The 19514-nt window shown below is 37.8% G+C and overlaps 1 protein-coding gene across 2 annotated transcripts in view; it reads left to right on the top strand.

The window, feature by feature from the left end:
- The window catches only part of TAFA1 (TAFA chemokine like family member 1), a 498250-nt gene extending 478990 nt beyond the window's left edge, over positions 1-19260 (top strand). For both annotated transcript variants that reach the window (XM_032649107.1, XM_032649106.1), the window contains exons 4-5: positions 12537-12661; positions 18137-19260. In XM_032649107.1, the coding sequence (XP_032504998.1) occupies positions 12537-12661; positions 18137-18154 (143 nt within the window). In that variant the 3' untranslated portion in view covers positions 18155-19260. The remainder of the gene's footprint in view (positions 1-12536; positions 12662-18136) is intronic.
- The last annotated feature ends 254 nt before the right edge of the window (positions 19261-19514 follow it).

Genomic DNA, 19514 nt, shown 5'->3' with positions numbered 1-19514 from the left:
TAACTATAATAAATCAGAAGGCATCAAAGTCTTCCTCAGAGACTGTGTGAACATCATAGCATTGTAGCGTGTTTTTGTCTTATTCTATCAAGGATCTGTGAGACAGGCATATAAAGCACTGAGTGACACAGCCTCTTCCTCTAAGCCTCACTCCTCCCAAAATTTCCATGTTCTCAGTTATAATTCAATCAGCCATGCATGTCATCCTAAAAAATTAAGAGAAACAATGTTTCCCATTCAGTTCCCCAGGATTTGGCTTCTAAGGCAATAGGTGAGTTCAGGGTTAGAGATACTTCTCTCCTAACTTGCCGTCAATTTGTATAGATCTGAAGAGGCCTGAGAGGTTTTGTGTACCCTGTTCTATCTCCCTTGTCTGAAGTCTCCATCAGCACCAAGATCATCTCACTGGGAGTTTGAACTTTCCTTTAGTCTAATCCATTTAGAAAATGACTCACAATTTATGGAATAAAATCGAGGAAATTGATACCTTTTCATTAGGCTGACAAAGTCTTTTTCACCGCTGGCATCTGAAATGTGTTTTCTATTTAAATTTTATTTATATCAGTCTTCTCTAGTGGGAACGAAATTAAAATGAAAGACCTTACAATCAGTGTACAACTTTCCCATTACTGCCAAGATTGCGAGCACTGGTTTTGCAAAGGAACTTGATGCCAAGAATTTTCTGGGAATAATTTAATATATTGGGGATTTCTTGCAAAATGGAATCAACCAAAGTGATATTTTAATGTATCAATAACTATAAAAGTGATTACCTTACCTGTGAAAAGAAAAAAGGGTACTTAACCAACATTATTTGATTCTGGTAAATCTGTAGCCATTCTAGAAAAAAAAACTATATTATAGAACCTAATAATAACCTAATAAGGTACTTTTTCAAATTGAGAAAATGCTGGTATACAAATATATTCCTCCCAGGAGCCATTTTTCACATGGTAAGAACACGGAGAGCTAGCACCCAAAAGGTACATAGATGTACAAGTGGCTTGAAAGTTGCTTGTAAATATCATTTTAAAATCTGATATTCCTTTTGATTTAAAATGTAGAACTATTTTGGTGTTCTTCTCTACACCCACATCTAGGTTAACCCCTTCCCCATTTTGTTGCCATGAATGTAACTGGATCAAATAGAAGTATATGCAGAGGGACACAGAATTCCAGAAGGACAGACATAAATGCACATTCTATTCTGAAATAGCAAGATTCTCCACACTGAGTTGGTTGAACCTGAGAGATCCGTGTGCAGTAGGCACATTCCATCCACTGGGGACCTCCAGGAAATACCGGTGCTCCCTAAGGACTCCAATGTAGTGTTTTTGGTTTTGCTTTTGGCTTAGAGCCTTCACTATGCCTGACCTCCCTATTCTCTCTTTATTCTGTGACAACCCTCTCAGTTGGATTTTTTGAGGAGGAATTATTCACAAAGAAATTGAGGCCTTATTACTATAGTAGGTCACTCTTTTGAAAGTCAAGTTGGAACATGAAAGCTGACAGTTAGCTGGGTTCTCCAGTTAAGCCACATGTTTCTGCACCCCCCAAAAAACAAACAAAATCCATATTTCACCGAACTCATTAAGAATGCTAACAATATTGGTGACGCTGTACAGAGAAATGGGTACATTGGGTGGGAAATACCAGTGTGTACAAATTTTCTGGAGGACATATTGATGATACATATCAGAAGTACCAAACTTTTTTTACCCTTTGACTCAGAAATTCCACTCCTTGGAATTCATTCTGGGGAAATAAATACACTTGCAAAGATACGTGTACAAGGTTGTTCATATAAGCATCCTTTCTAATAGCAATCAGCCAACCAACCCCAAAGAAAGACAACCTAAATTTCCAACAGTAGGGGATTAGTTAAATTAATTAAGATGCAGCCTTCCTATGGAATATTATGCAGGCATTACAATAATGATGCATTTCATTTATTAATAGACATGGAAAAATGTTTATGATTCAGTGTTTAGGTTTTAAAGAAGGGTAGAGAACTATGTGGTGTGATCTTACTTTTTTCAAAAAAATTTACATTATTTATGTATATAGATTTATACAACCATTTTAAATATATATAGTGATCATCTACTATATGCGGCACTGTTCTAGCCGTTTGGAAATATAAAGTCCAAACTTTCATGGAGCTTACCATCAAGTGGGAGGAAAAGGCAAATATCCAGGCCAACAAAATATGTTCTGTGAATTTGGTAATAGTATGTGCTGAGCACAGGGAGATCGGCTCGGTGCTTTGTGACCGCCTGGAGGGGTGGGATAGGGAGGTGGGAGGGAGGGAGACGCAAGAGGGAAGAGATATGGGAACATATTTATATGTATAACTGATTCACTTTGTTATAAAGCAGAAACTAACACACCGTTGTAAAGCAATTATACTCCAATAAAGATGTAAAAAAAAAAAAGGAAAGAAATGGCAACATCTAACATGAACACAAAAAAAAAGAAAAGAAAATCAAAGCCGAACGTGAGGGGAAAGTGGCAGGGTAAGCGGGTGTGAATTAGTTCAGATAAGACCACTCAGAGAACAAACAATTGAATTGAGGCCTGGTTAATGTCAATTCTGGGCGAACACAGCCCAGACAGAGGGTTAGCCAAATCATAAAAGAGATTTCCAGGTTTGCAGAAGAGCTAGAGGGCCAGAGAGATTGGAATAAAATGAGGGGAGGAGGGTGGAAGTGGGGATGGTGGAAGACATGGTTGAAGAAATAGGCGGGACCAAGTAATGTGGGTGTCTGTAGGCCAATTGTAAAGAGTTTATTCTAAGTGATGGAAACGTTGGAGAGTTTTAAGAGATGAATGATAGGAAATCATTTGCATTTTAAAAGATCACTCTGGATACTATGTAAGGAATAATCATAGAGAAAGTCTAGGAAAAACATACCCAAATGTAGCAATTTACCTCTGCCTAATGCAATTGTGTTTATTTTCCTTTTTCTAATTATCCATACACTTTGAATTTTAGAAAAGAATATATATTACTTTTAAAATTGGGGAGGAAAAATGTAAACTTTTCTATGGTAGGCAAAAATAAGAACATCAAAATGTTTTTGTCCTAACAAAATTACACTATTTTGTTTACACTACTGTAAACTTCAGGGTTCGTCTTTAACACAGAATGTTAAATTTGAGAATACAAGGGATGTACAGTAGGAAATCTGTCTAATAACCATGATTCTTTGTGTTCCTTCTTAACTGTATATTTTACATTACGTACCTACACAAACACAAAAAAATATAGCTGAATTTAATTCTAAAATAAAACCATCAATTTAGGGAAAGCAAGACCAACATCCAGTGTTTGAAATATAAGTGGATGTGTGAATAGAGTTATCATGTATTGAAAGTGCAAAATAATCCAGAAACGCCAGCCCTGGTGTCCAGACCACGAAGAGGAATGTTATTGTTGGCAGGGATTAAGAGTGTTCCCTTAAGTTGGCAAAAAATCTGAACATTCTCTCTCACCAAGCAGACGGCTTTTTTTCAAAGCAGTAGGAAGTGTATCCCTGCATTCTGATAAGACTGCCCATGAAAAGTAAAAGATTTCTTTGTTTTGTATTTTATCTTAAAATTCATGTGAAGTTAGCCTTTTACCTCATAGTAAATATTCTTATTTGCTTTAATATGAAAACACTTTGGTTGATTACTTGGTGGTTAAATTACCCCCTCATTATCCCATCATTACATATAGTGTTTCTCTCCCACAAGAGATTGTATGCCACTTTAGGGTAGGAACTGTGTCTCTTTTATGTCCAGCACAGTAGTTAATGAATAGCTTTTGAATGAATAAAATATAACTTTTGTCTTCAAATACCTTCAAGGAAAACTATCACTCAAGGAAATTGTACCACTCTTATCTTCTGTCTTTAAGTACTGCCCGTTTCACAATCCACATCCTCACTTCCAGCCTCACCAAGGTAAATTGCCTCAGTTTGAAAAGCACTAGAATAGAATTTGTAGAAGAGAAGCAGTGCTAATGAATCTTATCATCAGCTATTAATTCTATGTATGTCTCCAAAATATATTGTTGATCCTACCAAGAAGTACAGTCTAATCAGTAAAAAGCAAATATATGCATCCCAGAACTAGGATAAACTTCCATTTAAGAAAAAATAAAAAGGCACTCGCTCTCTATAAAGGTAATTGCATGAATGCATACATAGATGGATAGCGGACATATGGATAAATAACAGTAGTAATTTCCATGTATTGAGTATAACGTTTATTAGGTATTCTGCTAAGTATCTTATTTCATCTAAAACTCACAATAACCAGTTGTGATTTTTATTAACTCCATTTATAACTCAGGAACCTGAGACTTGAACCCAAGAACTTTCTGAAGCCATTCTACCAGTAAGTGATGGAGTTAAGGTTCAAACCTGGGTCCCTCTATTACATACCCAAGAGCTTAGAGACTTAACCATTCCCTAATCCCTCCAAACTGGATCCAATCCTTAAATGTGAGCTCACAGGAAAGAGGGAGTTTGGAATGTCTATAGGCAATGTTATTCAATGCCTTTAATTTTCTGTTTGCTTTGATAAAGACAATCACACACAGGGAATCGCTACAGGTCTTGTGAAGAAGAGAATCGGAACAGCTGTTCCAACAGCCTGTGCCAAAAGGGAAGCTGGAGCGCGGTCCCATTCCTCTAATAGAGTTCCAGCCATTGCTTTAAACTGCATGACAGGTTGCACAAAAATGAGCCTGGAAATTTGTCTTGATTGATGTACTTATAACCTACTTCTGGGAACATGAATGCAGTCATATGTTCAGTCATTCAATTTATGCTCAAACTCTCATAAGTCATAGAAGCAAGCTGAGAGTTTGGCATAATATCGAAAAACAATGCTGTACTCGCTAACTTCGTGAAGAATTGCCTTTTCTGTTTGGGAATGATTTCATTCTTTTGAGTAATAAAAATGATGATGCTGATGATGATAGTAATAGCTAATATTTATTAAACACTTGCTGAATGCCAGACACTCTGCTAAGTGCTTGCGATGGATTTTCTCATGGGACCCTCACAATCCTTTGATATAGGCACGACTTTGTTTTCTTTCTCTTTTTCTTTCATTTTGCATTCATTCATTTAAAATTGGCAAACCTGTCTCGAGCTACTCTATGCCTTTCAAAGATGAATGCAATGTGATCTGTGCCCTCAAGAAGTTCACTACCTAGTGAGTAGGCAGGCACATGAGCTAATAAACTAATAATTAGAGTCCAGTGTGGTTAGGGTTACAGTTAATATGGTTGAGATGCTGGCAACAGTGTTTCCTCAGTTGTTCCTAACATCACATTCAGCTCTGCCCTGCTTCACAATTCTAGAGCAGGCATCCAAAAATCAAGACCTATCAGCTCTCTGTTTGAATGCAGTAGGGCTTATCTGGCATTTCAGGTGCTTGCTTCTTCCTTCTTGCATCTTGCACACCACTGCCAGATTCATCTTCCCCAACTATCCCTATAACATGTCCTCCCTTTGCTCACAGAATCTAGAATCTTCAATGACTTAACTTTCCTTAAAAAAAATTTAATGAAAAAAAAATTTTAAGCCCAAGCATCTTGCTTTCAAAAACTTCTACAATCTTATTAAGAGTTCCTCTTTTCCTACTCCCCACTGTGAATTTGCTCTTCTAGTATATTAATGTATTTATTATTGGAGGAGCACTTTTTGTTCATTTTATCTCTTTACCGTAATTCATGCCAAAATGCCAATAGTGCCTGTATTGAGAAACCCTGAACTAAGTTGTAGGCTCTGAGGGCAGGGACTATGTCATGTTCATTATTTTATCGCTCTCAGCAAATCAGGTGGTGCTTTGACTGTGCAAAGTACCCAATAAACATTTGCTGAACTGCAACTCAAGTGTTATCTGCTGAAATGATAAACAGGGGACCACAGTTCTTAGATAATATGATGTTTATTTCTATGTTTATTAAGCCATTACTTATTCTATCTTTTTCTATTTCCGTGGGAAAATTGCTCAAAGTGAGCGGCGACAACCAAAGGGGGGAGAAAAAAAAAAAAACAAGATTTCTGCTCCATTTATGATTTTTCACTGAAAGATGGATTGACTCTCCTTCTACAGTCTGTCTTCTGCTTGACAGCAATATGACCTGCTATAAGGGTGAAATCAAGACTCATGATTAATTTACATTCCCACCAACAGTGCAAGAGCGGTGCCCTTTCTCCACACCCTCTCCGGCATTTACTGTTGCTAGATTTTTTAATGATGGCCTTTCTGATCAGTGTGAGATGATATCTCATTGTAGTTTTGATTTGCATTTCTCTAATGATTAATGACGTTCAGCATTCTTTCATGTGTTTGTTGGCAATCTGTATACCTTCTTTGGAGAAATGTCTATTTAGGTCTTCTGGCCATTTTTGGATTGGGTTGTTTGTTTTTTTGATATTGAGCTGCATGAGCTGCTTGTAGATTTTGGAGATTAATCCTTTGTCAGTTGCTTCATTTGCAAATATTTTCTCCCATTCTGAGGGTTGTCTTTTGGTCTTGGTTATGGTTTCCTTTGCTGTGCAAAAGCTTTGAAGTTTCATTAGGTCCCATTTGTTTATTTTTGTTTTTATTTCCATTTCTGTAGGAGGTGGGTCAAAAAGGATCTTGCTGTGATTTATGTCATAGAGTGTTCTGCCTATGTTTTCCTCTAAGAGTATTATAGTGTCTGGCCTTACATTTAGGTCTTTAATCCATTTGGAGTTTATTTTTGTGTATGGTGTTAGGGAGTGTTCTAATTTCATACTTTTACATGTAGCGGTCCAGTTTTCCCAGCACCACTTATTGAAGAGGCTGTCTTTTCTCCACTGTATATTTTTGCCTCCTTTATCAAAGATAAGGGGACCATATGTGCGTGGGTTTATCTCTGGGCTTTCTATCCTGTTCCACTGATCTATCTTTCTGTTTTTGTGACAGTACCATACTGTCTTGATTACTGTAGTTTTGTAGTATAGTCTGAAGTCAGGGAGCCTGATTCCTCCAGCTCCATTTTTCGTTCTCAAGATTGCTTTGGCTATTCGAGGTCTTTTGTGTTTCCATACAAATTGTGAAAATTTTTGTCCTAGTTCTGTAAAAAATGCCAATGGTAGTTTGATAGGGATTGCATTAAATCTATAGATTGCTTTGGGTAGTAGAGTCATGTTCACAATGTTGATTCTTCCCATCCAAGAACATGGTATATCTCTCCATCTATTTGTATCATCTTTAATTTCTTTCATCAGTGTCTTATAATTTTCTGCATATAGGTCTTTTGTTTCATTAGGTAGGTTTTTTCCTAGATATTTTATTCTTTTTGTTGCAATGGTAAATGGGAGTGTTTTCTTAATTTCACTTTCAGATTTTTCATCATTAGTGTCTAGAAATGCCAGAGATTTCTGTGCATTAATTTTGTATCCTGCTACTTTACCAAATTCATTGATAAGCTCTAGTAGTTTTCTGGTAGCATCTTTAGGATTCTCTATGTATAGTATCATGTCATCTGCAAACAGTGACAGCATTACTTCTTTTCCGATTTGGATTCCTTTTATTTCTTTTTCTTCTCTGATTGCTGTGGCTAAAACTTCCAAAACTATGTTGAATAATAGTGGTAAGAGTGAGCAACCTTGTCTTATTCCTGATCTTAGTGGAAATGGTTTCAGTTTTTCACCATTGAGGACAATGTTTGCTCTGGGTTTGTCATATATGGCCTTTATTATGTTGAGTAAATTTCCCTCTACGCCTACTTTCTGCAGGGTTTTTATCAGCCACTATGGAGAACAGTATGGAGGTTCCTTAAAAAACTAAAAATAGAACTACCATACGACCCAGAAATCCCACTACTGGGCATATACCCTGAGAAAACCATAATTCAAAAAGAGTCATGTACCATAGTGTTCATTGCAGCTCTATTTACAATAGCCAGGACATGGAAGCAACCTAAGTGTCCATCGACAGGTGAATGGATAAAGAAGAAGTGGCACATATATACAATGGAATATAACTCAGCCATAAAAAGAAACAAAATTGAGTTATTTGTAGTGAGATGGATGGACCTAGAGTCTGTCATACAGAATGAAGTAAGCCAGGAAGAGAAAAACAAATACCGTTTGCTAACACATATATATGGAATCTAAGGAGAAAAAAAAAAAAGTTCATGAAGAACCTAGGAGCAAGATGGGAATAAAGACAGAGACCTACTAGAGAATGGACTTGAGGATATGGGGAGGGGGAAGGGTAAGCTGGGACAAAGTGAGAGAGTGGCATGGATATATATATACACTACCAAATGTAAAATAGATAGCTAGTGGGAAGCAGCCGCATAGCACAGGGAGATCAGCTCGGTGCTTTGTCACCACCTAGCGGGGTGGGATAGGGAGGGTGGGAGGGAGGGAGACGCAGGAAGGAAGAGATATGGGAACATATGTATATGTATAACTGATCCACTTTGTTATAAAACAGAAACTAACACACCATTGTGAAGCAATTATACTCCAATAAAGATGTTAAAAAAAAAAGGACTCATGATTAAAGTGGACTTAGTGATTTTAAGAATATCTCAAGGAAAGATGAACATTCTTGAAAAAGTTGAAGATCAGATATTTTTCTGAACATGGCACATTCATAGAGAGAATCCCAGAATGCCAGTGTTAGAAGGGACTTTTAAGACCCTTTTTCATAATCACCACAGATAAGACAGAATTAGGTTTTGCAGCTGATATTTAATTAATTCAGTTCTTCTAAGTGATAAAAGTTCTTAGAGCAGTTACGCATCTACCTCATAAGTTTCTCATGGATTCAGAAAGTGTTCACTAGTGAGAATTTCTATTAGAATGCTACAACTAATGAAATCAAGCAATGTGTAGCTGAGACTAAGAAGAAACAAGTGTAATGAGCTGTCCCTTGCCCAAATTATTTTTCAAGTTAATTTTACAAGAAACTGAATTTTTTTGTTTTATGCAAGTGTTTGTGTTGATATGAAATTTATTTCCAATAATAATAGAGCAGGGATTCCCTGGTGGCACAGTGGTTGGGAGTCCACCTGCCAATGCAGGGGACATGGTTTCGAGCCCTGGTCCATGAGGATCCACATGCCGCGGAGCAACTAAGCCCGTGTGCCACAACTACTGAGCCTGTGCTCTAGAGCCCACGTGCCACAACTACTGAAGCCCGCTGGCCTAGAGCCTGTGGTCCGCAACAAGAGAAACCACCGCAATGAGAAGCACGCGCATCGACGAAGAGTAGCCCCGGCTCGGCACAACTAGAGGAAGCCTGCACGCAGCAACGAAGAACCAAGGCAGCCAAAAATAATAAAATAAATAAAATAGAATAAAATTTTAAAAATAGAGCGGAGAGAATTCATTTATCCACTCAGCAGGCAATACATGTTTTTTTGGAGACCTATGAATTTTGAATACAAAACTAGAATGAGTTAGCACTATCGTGATGGAAAACATAGATTTTGTGGTTAAGCAGGCCTGGATTCTTGCGTTAATTTCTGAACTTCCTACCTGTGTAAGCTTGGGAAAGTTACTTAACCGTTATGGGCTTTAGTTTTTTTATCTAAAAAAAAAAATGGGTTCATAATAATATCTACTTCATAGGGTTGCTTTGAAGACTGAGAAAATACATTTAAAAGTACCTAACACAGAGACACGTAAGAAGCATTCAGAAATGTCAGTTATCAGTTTTATTATTGAACTGACCACTGTAATTCAGACTTTTAGAATTATTTTTATTTATGGTTTTATCATATAATTATCTCTAAGGAAAAAAATACTTAAAAACAACTAAATATCATTAATATTAGCTCATTTTATTAAATCTAATTGATCAATCCTTGTCCAATAATCAGAAGGTTTTCAGTAGCTTCTGAATTGGGAGAAGAGGAGGCAGTTTTTAGATCCTTTCTTTGTGAACTTTTTTAAAGATATTGCAGGAAATACGAGTTCATGAAAAAACTAGGATTCGAGACTATAGTTTGACCTAGGCCCTAAAATAATATATATTAAGATGACTGTGGAATGCACAAAGCAGAAACAAAATAGGTCTAATAGCATCTTTAGAAAAGCAACCCTGGTAAAATGAACTAGATTCTAATAAGCCAGAGAGTAGTGCCAAGTCATCAAACTCCATTTAGAAAGGCAACTGTAACAGTTTTTAGAGACCGTAGGCAAGTCTGGGACATTTCCATTCTTAGAACGCTTTTTCTCTTCCCCTCCAAGCCAGTGGTCTCTATAAACTTGAATTAAAAGTCATACTTGGGTTTTGAGATGTATTCTTTTTCCTACTGTCTACATTTTCATTTAGGAGATATTAATGTTTGAGAGAAAGAGGAGAAAGTGCTTTGTTAGCTTGCAACAAAGTAAGTCAGCTGTGAGAGGGCACAGCAGCGAAAAGAAGATGGAACAGGGTTCTTTAGAAAGAGGCAAAGGTGCTCATGTCTGACCTTACCAGTGGTTTTTCATTATTTGTGTGCCCCTGTGAAAAAAGAGGGACAAATTCTAAATCAAAGACCACTGGGAAAGGCAGTTTCCCCTCAGAGAGTGTCCATTCGTGATGGTCAAGATGCAGGGCAGCAGTATTGAAATATTAGGTGGGCTTTAAGGGGACACCCATGGCAAATGTGATTGGCCTGTTTGTGACTGAGCTCTAGCAGGCAGGGAGCCTCAGATTGAAGGCTCTCAATAAACACTGCCAAACACTGACTTGTATCTGACATTACTGGAAGCTTTGCCGTTTATTTTTTTTTCCCCTTCAAGGCCACATATGTTTTTCTTGCTGTCAAAATATATACTTCTCTATTTAGTATTGTCACCTATTAATTCACACAAATAAGGCCTCTTAACTCCTGACTAGCTTCTTCTTCTAGTCCATACCCTGATGCTGAGACCTGTTGTTAAAAAGAGAATCATTCAGAACGTTCGTAATCATTTTGGACGCTGTGAAGGATTCGTGTTTTCTGTTATTAGTCTGTGTTTTGCCAACATTATCACATTGTCCTGCATAAGGATAGAACTTTGTGCAAGATTTACTTCCTCTGCTTGCCCTATCCAATGTAGTTGCATCTTAGGCGATTTGGTCTTGTCCATGTATAAGGCGTGCATCACATACAGGCAAAGTTACCCTTGAAAAAAATCCTCACATTGACTGTATAATAGAGTAGAAATAATTTTGCATATATAATCCTGCAGAGTAATTTTTATTCAAAGGAAAGTTTGAGGAAGACTGTATTCTAAAGGAGGGGAAGTCTGAAATAAGAAAAGTCTAGAAGGGGGAAACCTAAATGCAGGTAGATGTCCGGACGTTTAAACCATTCTGCTTCTAAGGTAGCAATCTAATCCCTCTAGTGAATGCTGGGTGGATAGAGGATTTTAATGTGCTCCTGCTTCCCTGTGGCATGGACTCCATTTCATTTTAAGATTAATCTTCTGTGACGTTAAGAAATGTCATGTGGGTTCTTTGTTGCTGTGAGAATTAAACGTCATGATGGAGATAAGGTGGAAATGTGAGGGGTTGGGAAGCGACCAATTTTCTTTTAGATAAAGACCTAGAGTTTCAGTCCAGTGTAAAGACAGCCACTTGGAAAGTATCACAGAAGAAACACTCACAGACATTTTAAGGATTTTGCAGGAAAATGCCCAGGTGGATTTGTAAAAAAAAAACAATGCCTTGAGCAGCTTCAGAAATGACCAATGCTCGTGCAGAAAAAATTTTCACTCAGGATATTAAGATGTGGAGCTGCTTGATTTGTACTGAGCGAATCTAGTCTCCAGTTTTCTAAAATCTCATTATCCAAAAAAGTGTGCTATAAATCCATCCACTAAATTCATTGCCAGCTTCCTAATGTGGGCAGCCCAATATCACCCTGAAAAATAGGGCTATTTTATCAGAGGGTCAAGTTTTAAAAGTTCCACTCATATCACCTTAAACCTATTGAAAGGAAACCACAGCTCGTATCAAATATACTTTTGACTGTAAACAAATAGTTTCATTTATTATGACTTGGTTTTAATTTTACAGGTTTTCTTTTATACTTTTGGTCAATTCATTTTTTCTTTTTTGGTAAGCCTTTGATATCTCAAAGGCTGTAGGGTGGGAGATAAACCCTAAAGCTGGGTGAATAAACGGGCCTTTCTGAAAACAAGAGCTCAATTAGTGATTCTGAAGAACAGTTAGCCCTTTTGTCCCTTTCACTGAAAAGAAAGCACCAGGTCTTTGATCTACAAACAACACAAAATTTCCTCCAAAAAGTAAATTGTCCCCATTCTGTATGTTTTCATCATACAAGGAGATTGTGGACAAAATGTAGCTTGGTGAAACCAGATGGCATAATTATATTTGCATTTTAAGATGTTTAAGTTAAAATCTCATTCTTCTTAGTAGAGTATTCTTAGCCAATCATGAAAGTTAAAAAGGACCTAATGTGTTTCAAAGAGCAGTAACATCTGTAGAAGAACTCAGCCTGGTGCCCAGGTTGTTTGGATGAATTTCATACACGCTTGTTTCCTGTCTTTGCACAGCCTCCATAGTGATTGGGAAATGGTGGTGTGAGATGGAACCTTGTCTAGAAGGAGAAGAGTGTAAGACACTCCCTGATAATTCCGGATGGATGTGCGCTACAGGCAATAAAATCAAGACCACAAGAGTAAGTTCATTTTTTTCAAATGTCTCATGCGTGTTTCGAACTGTACTGTTTGCCTTTGTGTTGTATTTACAAACACCACCCAGAAGAGCTTTGAAAAGGAGAGGAAGAAGCCTTTTCCCCAACAGAAACTCTTCTTAACCATTCAGATCAGTGTCTATCCATCAGAGAGAAGTTAGAGATTGAACTTGACTTTTCCATACTGAGCAGTTTAGTGTTTCTCTTACTGAGTCATAAATAAAGCTAGGTTGCCACAGCCAAAGGAAAGAGGAGCAGTGAGGCAGTTATTTGGATTATGCATCTGATATCTATGGTGCTCAGAATGGATAATAAAGTAAGGGTCTAGCCTAATTCATCCAGATGGTTTCCTGAACAGTTCTGCGTTTAAGTGCAGCCATCTTCTAAAGGTTCTTTAAAGGAATTGTTTGATGCTCTCTTAGGGAGGTGAAAGAATTCTCTGATGTGAATGATTGTTTCTTACTTTGTGCGGATAAATCAGGAGTTGGCTTCAAAATATGTAACGACCTGTATGAGGCTACCCAGCCCATCAGAATTGGTGTCATGATGCTGGAGCAGGTTGGAGAGGACAGCTAGGCCAGCCGTTGACCCTATAGATACTGGTCCGTAGGAAAGTCTGGAAGTTCTGATGGGGGTGTGAAGGGCGTTTGGTCAGGGTGCTTAAGACAGTAACTATTTATTCACTAGTACAAAAATATATCAATATTTTAAGAGCCAGTATGGTGATATGTACATGTACCACATGAATATCAGCCCTGTTATGTGTGTATGTGTTTTAAGTATTGGGTATTTTTTAAAACAAGCTTCACCATCTACAAATTCCAATATGTTGAACTTGCAGACTTCCAAAAAGGTGACCCAAATTTAAAAGGGCATCTCTGATTCCAGCCCCTGTATTATGAGTCTTACCTTGGTCTTCTTCTCAGAATCGTCTTTTCACAAAATAAAATTGGTTCTTGCATCTTTGTGATGCAGGAAACATAACACCTTAAGAAAATGTTTTATATATATAAAATAAGTGGAGACACTGTGTGTCAAATTTAGTTGCCTGTATTGACCACATTAGCTAGTAAGTGGCTATACCTCCCTGGCTTGCACCCAGGAGGGATACCTGAACCACCCTAGCTTGTTAACATGAAGTTGTATGCTCTTAAGAAGCTCTGCCTGGATTATCGTATTTCATTTCGATGAGACACCTACGGGGGAGAGTATTCGAAAACGAGCCCAGTTCCTGATGCTTAGCCCAAAAATCATCTTCATTAGTTGGTAGAGTATGGATTTCAGGTTTCCCTTTGGTTACATTTTACCTGAAGATGACTTTACCAAATAATTTGAAGATACCCTCACAAGTTAGTTTTAAGCTACTCTGAATTTTGGCCAGTATGATTGGAATCCAGGCACCATTGTTTTAGTTTAAACATTGCTGACATATCCTCTGGCAAATCTCCATTCCCTGTTCCAAATGATAACCAATCACTCTTTATTGATGGTGAGCCCTGTTTTAATAGTACCTTCAGACTTGAAAGTCCATAAAGAGCAATAATGCAAATCAAAACATTTCAGGATTTAGATATGTGAAATTCCAAGAATACCAATGAGGAGACTCTTTGGCAGATAGAAAATAAAGGAACAAAACACAGAAATTGTTAGTGCTACTTATTTGTGACCCACGTCACTTTTTTTGATTTGGCCTTTGTAGAGTCTATTTTAAAACCATCCGGCATGTTGTAATACATCCTGGACATTCTCCGGCATCACCAAAGCATGGTGTGGAGTCCAATCATGATAACAGAGGCTGGTACACACTGTGTTCACTACGCCCCCGGGTGGGCTGAGCACAGTCCACACAGCTGAATGTATAAGAGAAGTAAATCACCCTTACAGCCAGGTTGAAAACAGAGGATGTACCTGTTCTGATGTGTGCATCCATTTCAGGAAAGGAAATAAGAGAATCCTCTACAGCCATGTGCGTGGCACATAAGTCAACTAAGAATTCTCAAGACTGTCTTTGGAGGCGGAAGAAGAAGACACTAGCAAAAGCTGAATTTTTTAAGAAATTTGGGTTAACAAAACCCAAACAGTACACTGACTTACATTTTCTCCTCCCTTCCTTACAAGAAATTCCCAATGAAATAAGCACTTTTAAATACAAAAGGCACCAACTGAGTCCAGATGATACCTACAGGAGCTCCATTCTGTATAAATAGCCAACACCAGTTCTTAGATCATATGCTTCACAAATAGGTCTTATATGAATTTTTCTAGTATGCCCTGTGTATTTTTCCCCATCAGAGTATAAGTATGCCTACACACTTCAAATGTTGACTCTAGCAATTTAACTTTTAAAACAGTTTAATTCACAGATGTATTTTAATTCTGAATCTATGTTTTCATTGTTCTTTAAGAGGTAATCTTCAGGGTAAAAAATTCAAATTCTTATTAAAGTAAAAGGAAGAATAAAGAAAATCACCTCTTTTGTTCTTATGCGTAGGATTGATTCAAAGAGTTCTTTCTCTCAGAAAAAGACAACAAAAACCTGAAGAAACATACCCAGCTTGCTAATGGCAACTGGGAATTTCCTTCACACTGTTATTTTTTAAAAGTAGCTTCAGGGTAAAGAAATTTGCAAGAAAGATTCCTGGGGCTTCATTCTTTTTCCCTGTATAGTTTTTTTCTAAAGCCTCCCTATTATATGGGTTACTTCCAAATTAATCATCCTGAGCGAAAATTCTCATCATTCTTTGAAATGTAGATAAACAAAAGATGGTTCAAAATGTGGTCTAAAATTTAAATTTTTGTGATGCTCGTTTTTTAAGGAGGGTGGAGAGTAGAAATTCAGTGTTTCATTTAAACAACCAGACACCCCAGAATGTGGACTAGCCAGGGTAACAGGCCACAGCCTTAAGGAAAACCTTGGGGAAATTGCATCTGGGTGACAATAAAACTTAGAAGGAAGGAGAAAAGATAAGTAGAATTCAGCAAAGTCTTCCATTTCAGGAGATTCAGAAGAATAAATCATAGGGAAAGAGGAAGCTTCCTTAATGCCAGCCTGCAGAGACAAAATAGTCATGCTTGAGACATGTTCCAAAAACCCAGCCTGGGGTACAATAAAACTGGTAACAGGTACCTTCTGGGGAGAAGCTTAGTACATCTGGGTGAAGTTTCTTGGCTAAATTTTAACCCTGTTCCTGCTTGATCATTGCTTCTGTTGTTTTATTAAACTGCTTTGTTGGGAGTTTGTAGCAAGACTAACCGACCTAAATATTGACTAGAGACTTTTTTTCTGATGGTTTTAGATGCCTATTAGTTTATCTCTTTTCTTTAAACTGATATATCAAAAACATAAGTTTGAAAGGTGGGGAGGCTATATTCCATGCATTCAGGAACCAATCTAATACCCTGTGTATTCAGGAACAATGACTTCATTTAGAAAGCTAGACTTCCCCTTAGAAGAAATAAGTTGTTTGACAATGGTGTAATAATTTGTATGTAAAAGGTGAACATTGGTTGTTTGGGGACAGGAAGAGGAGGGGAATAAAATGAGGAGAAAACCAAAGTCATTTGGGAAGGAAAATTAGCAGATTAAAACACCAGAACATAATCTGATCTAATACCTGGGGAAATATCAAGCAACCTCGGATTTCCTTCAGTCCAATACGTCAATGGCTTTCACACTAGCGAGGAAATCAACAGTTGCTGCACAATGTAGAGGCAAGTTTCATTTCCTAAAAGAGTAAGTTGCAGACCTCAGATTACACACCTAACCACAAGAGCCATCTTGTCAGATTTGGTGTTCTCTGTGACTAGCCCAACACAATTCACCAAAATCATTTGTCCACAGCCCCTGGGATCATCCTCCTGATGCCGACTCTAACTTTACATATCTCCACCCATTCTAATCACCCTGATGTTTTTTTTTATATTACTGAAGGGTAAAGTACCAGCTTTGACATATTCCAGCTTCTTCCCTCAAAATTCCACCAGGTCTGAAATGTTCTGAGAGACTTCACAATCTTGATCTCTAGTCCATTCGTTTTGCAAGAAATGCCTTTAAAAGAGAGAGAGAGATGGTGGGGGAGGAGAGAGGGAGGGGTATTTAGAGATTGCAGGAAAGAAGAGTAAACCATCTTCTTAAAGAATAAACTATGCTATCACAATTGCCCCTGGATCCAAGTGCACTCATTCATTTCTTTAATAAATAATATTAAGCCTCTGTTATCTAAAAGTCTTGGGAATGTGATGGTGGACATGACACGGCCCCTGGTCTTCTGTGGAGGCTAGGGCCTAAGGTTCAGTGGGCTAGGGGAGGAGGAGGGTCAGTACAGATAAAAGAAAGGCAATTCCAGTTCAGTTTTGGAAATGTCGCTTTCTCCCTCCTTTCGGTAAAAAAGAAGACAGTGAAACAAAATGTGATAAACACCACTGGACTGTAGGAAACCAAGGTTTGGAAGGATCTGTTATTTATATGGAAGAATAAAAAAATGTGTGAAGACTTCTCATACATTCTGCCCCTGGTCCAACCAACTTTTGAATGCAAATGTGTATGGTGTATGACTATTCCTACCTAACCCTGAAAGCTTTAAATGGACTTCACTCCTGGCCTCAGAATACTCAATTTCTAAGCTATAAAAAATTAAGAGATGATGAAGAAAAATGCCTTAAGTCTTAAAACTCTAAAGTAGAACCTTCAACTCTATTAGAACCGTCATTCATGCTCTAAACCAGTGATTCTTCGTGCATGCATCCTTCTGAAAATAAGAGTCCTTGGGACCATATTTGAATGGATTAAATGGCATCAATAGTTATAGGAGTATGCCCTTGATTGCCCTTGAACACCATGTCATTGTTTGAGTGGAACAGTTCCTCACCTTGCAAAGGTCTCTTATGTTCCTCAACAAACGTGATCTGACCTTGGCAGTGAGTTCACCTCATGCCACCCCTTTGCATCTTACAAGAGACCAACATGAGAAGGCCATGGAATTTCCTACTCATGAAATTCTCATCAGACAGACATAGGAATGACTACATAATGTACAGGAAGAGCCCAGTGCAAAATGAAAACACAGGGGCCCTTGTTCAAAAGTTACTAATAATTTCAAGATGGCAACTGCTGGTCATTAAACCAAGTGAGGGGCCCTTTTCGACAAAGGGCTCCCTGCAACTAGATTGCATGCCCATGAACCCAGTCCTGAACAGGCATTGCTCCAAGAGTCTGTCTCCTCAATTGTGGCAAAATTAATTTAATGAATCGATAAAAAAAAAATACAGTGGCCTGTCCATAAGCTTTGATCACCACTTGAGAACTACTGCTCTAGACTTGAACGTTCTTTAACTTTAGTTCACTTGAAAGAAGCAACATCCTAAAAATTCAAGGTGTCTCTTTTTCTGCCTAATCACCTTTCTCTGTGCCTTCATTTTGTTTTCTCCCTGAAATTTCTTTCTTTCTTTCTTTGGTTTCAGATTCACCCAAGAACCTAACGGAAGCATTTGTTATAGTAATAAAGGAAAACCTACTCTGTGGAAAATACATTTTAAGAATTTAAAACATCTTATACATTAGAAGCCAAATGGATTTCTTATTTGCACTTTGACTGATTACCAGATAATCACAGTGCTTTTACTGTGTGTCACGAAGTCTCCTAGAGTGAGAAGACCCGGAGTTTTGGGCAACACCATGGAAAGTGGGTTAAGGAAAAAAAGGGTTTTCTCAATGCAAATTTTTGGGATCACAAAGAAAGATCAACTGTCTTCTAATTTGGATCTATAGTTACTTTGTACCATTTGAAATATATGTATATATATAATATTTTGAAATATTATATATTCTCTTCAAAAAATGAACTGTACCACAGTTTGAGGCGGCTGGTGTACCTCTTTGAGTTTTGGATGTTTTGTTTTGTTTTGTTGTCATTTCTTTTTCTATCGGCAAGGAAATCACGTGCCCTTTTGAGAGGTCGGCATGGCACTCACCCTGGAAGGCCAGCTACAGGTGGACTCCTGGAATCTGAGAGATCAGAACGATACTGAGTCAAAAGCTTCCTCCTCTTTCTACTAGATGGCCCAAGGAAGCACATCGTCCTGTTTTATTGTTTTCTACCCTGTGCAATATTAGCATGCAAGCTTGGCTTACATAACCATACTTTATATTCAACTGGTATATAATAACCGTTCTAACCTCTTCCAGGAAAATATTTTTAGAACTACTAGCTTTTCCACAGATAAGAAAAATGAGGATTCTTGAAGGAGCCGCTCCACCATGCTATTAAGACTCTGGCAGAGTGATGGTCATATATGGATCCCTGTATTAAGTTCTGTAAATACAATGTCTTAAGGCTTTGTATAGCTGTCCTAGACTGAAGAAATGTCCTCTGATTAAATCCAAAGTCTGACGTCATTAATTACATAGTGCTGTAGCAACAAGTCTTATCACAGCACATCTTTCTATATTTGATTTGCTTTTTCCAAGACTATTCAGATCTCTTCTGGTGAGATGGGAAGACCATTAAAGAAATTAGGTTTCAGAATGACCCTTGTGACCAAATGTTGGACAGACCTATTAAAGTGGTAAATAACTGCTTTCTAAATCTACTTGTCCTCTTCATTTGCCATTTACTTTTCCTCAGTCTGCTTTAGCCAAATGCACAGAACACCCGCTTAGCGACACATAGTCCACCAGAATTTTTTGCATGACGTCATTGCTGCCATCATAACCAATATTTCCAACTCTAATAATTTGAAAACTAGAAATTCATTATTATAAGTTCCGTGTTCTCAGCCAGCAAGATGAACTGTCAAACCCTATTATTGGGCTTCTATAGTGATCACTTGGATGATACAT

The sequence above is a fragment of the Phocoena sinus genome, chromosome 11, assembly GCF_008692025.1.
Source record: "Phocoena sinus isolate mPhoSin1 chromosome 11, mPhoSin1.pri, whole genome shotgun sequence".
Taxonomy (NCBI): domain Eukaryota; kingdom Metazoa; phylum Chordata; class Mammalia; order Artiodactyla; family Phocoenidae; genus Phocoena; species Phocoena sinus.
The sequence above is the reverse complement of the archived record's forward strand: the minus strand, read 5'-3'. Positions and strand labels throughout refer to the sequence as shown.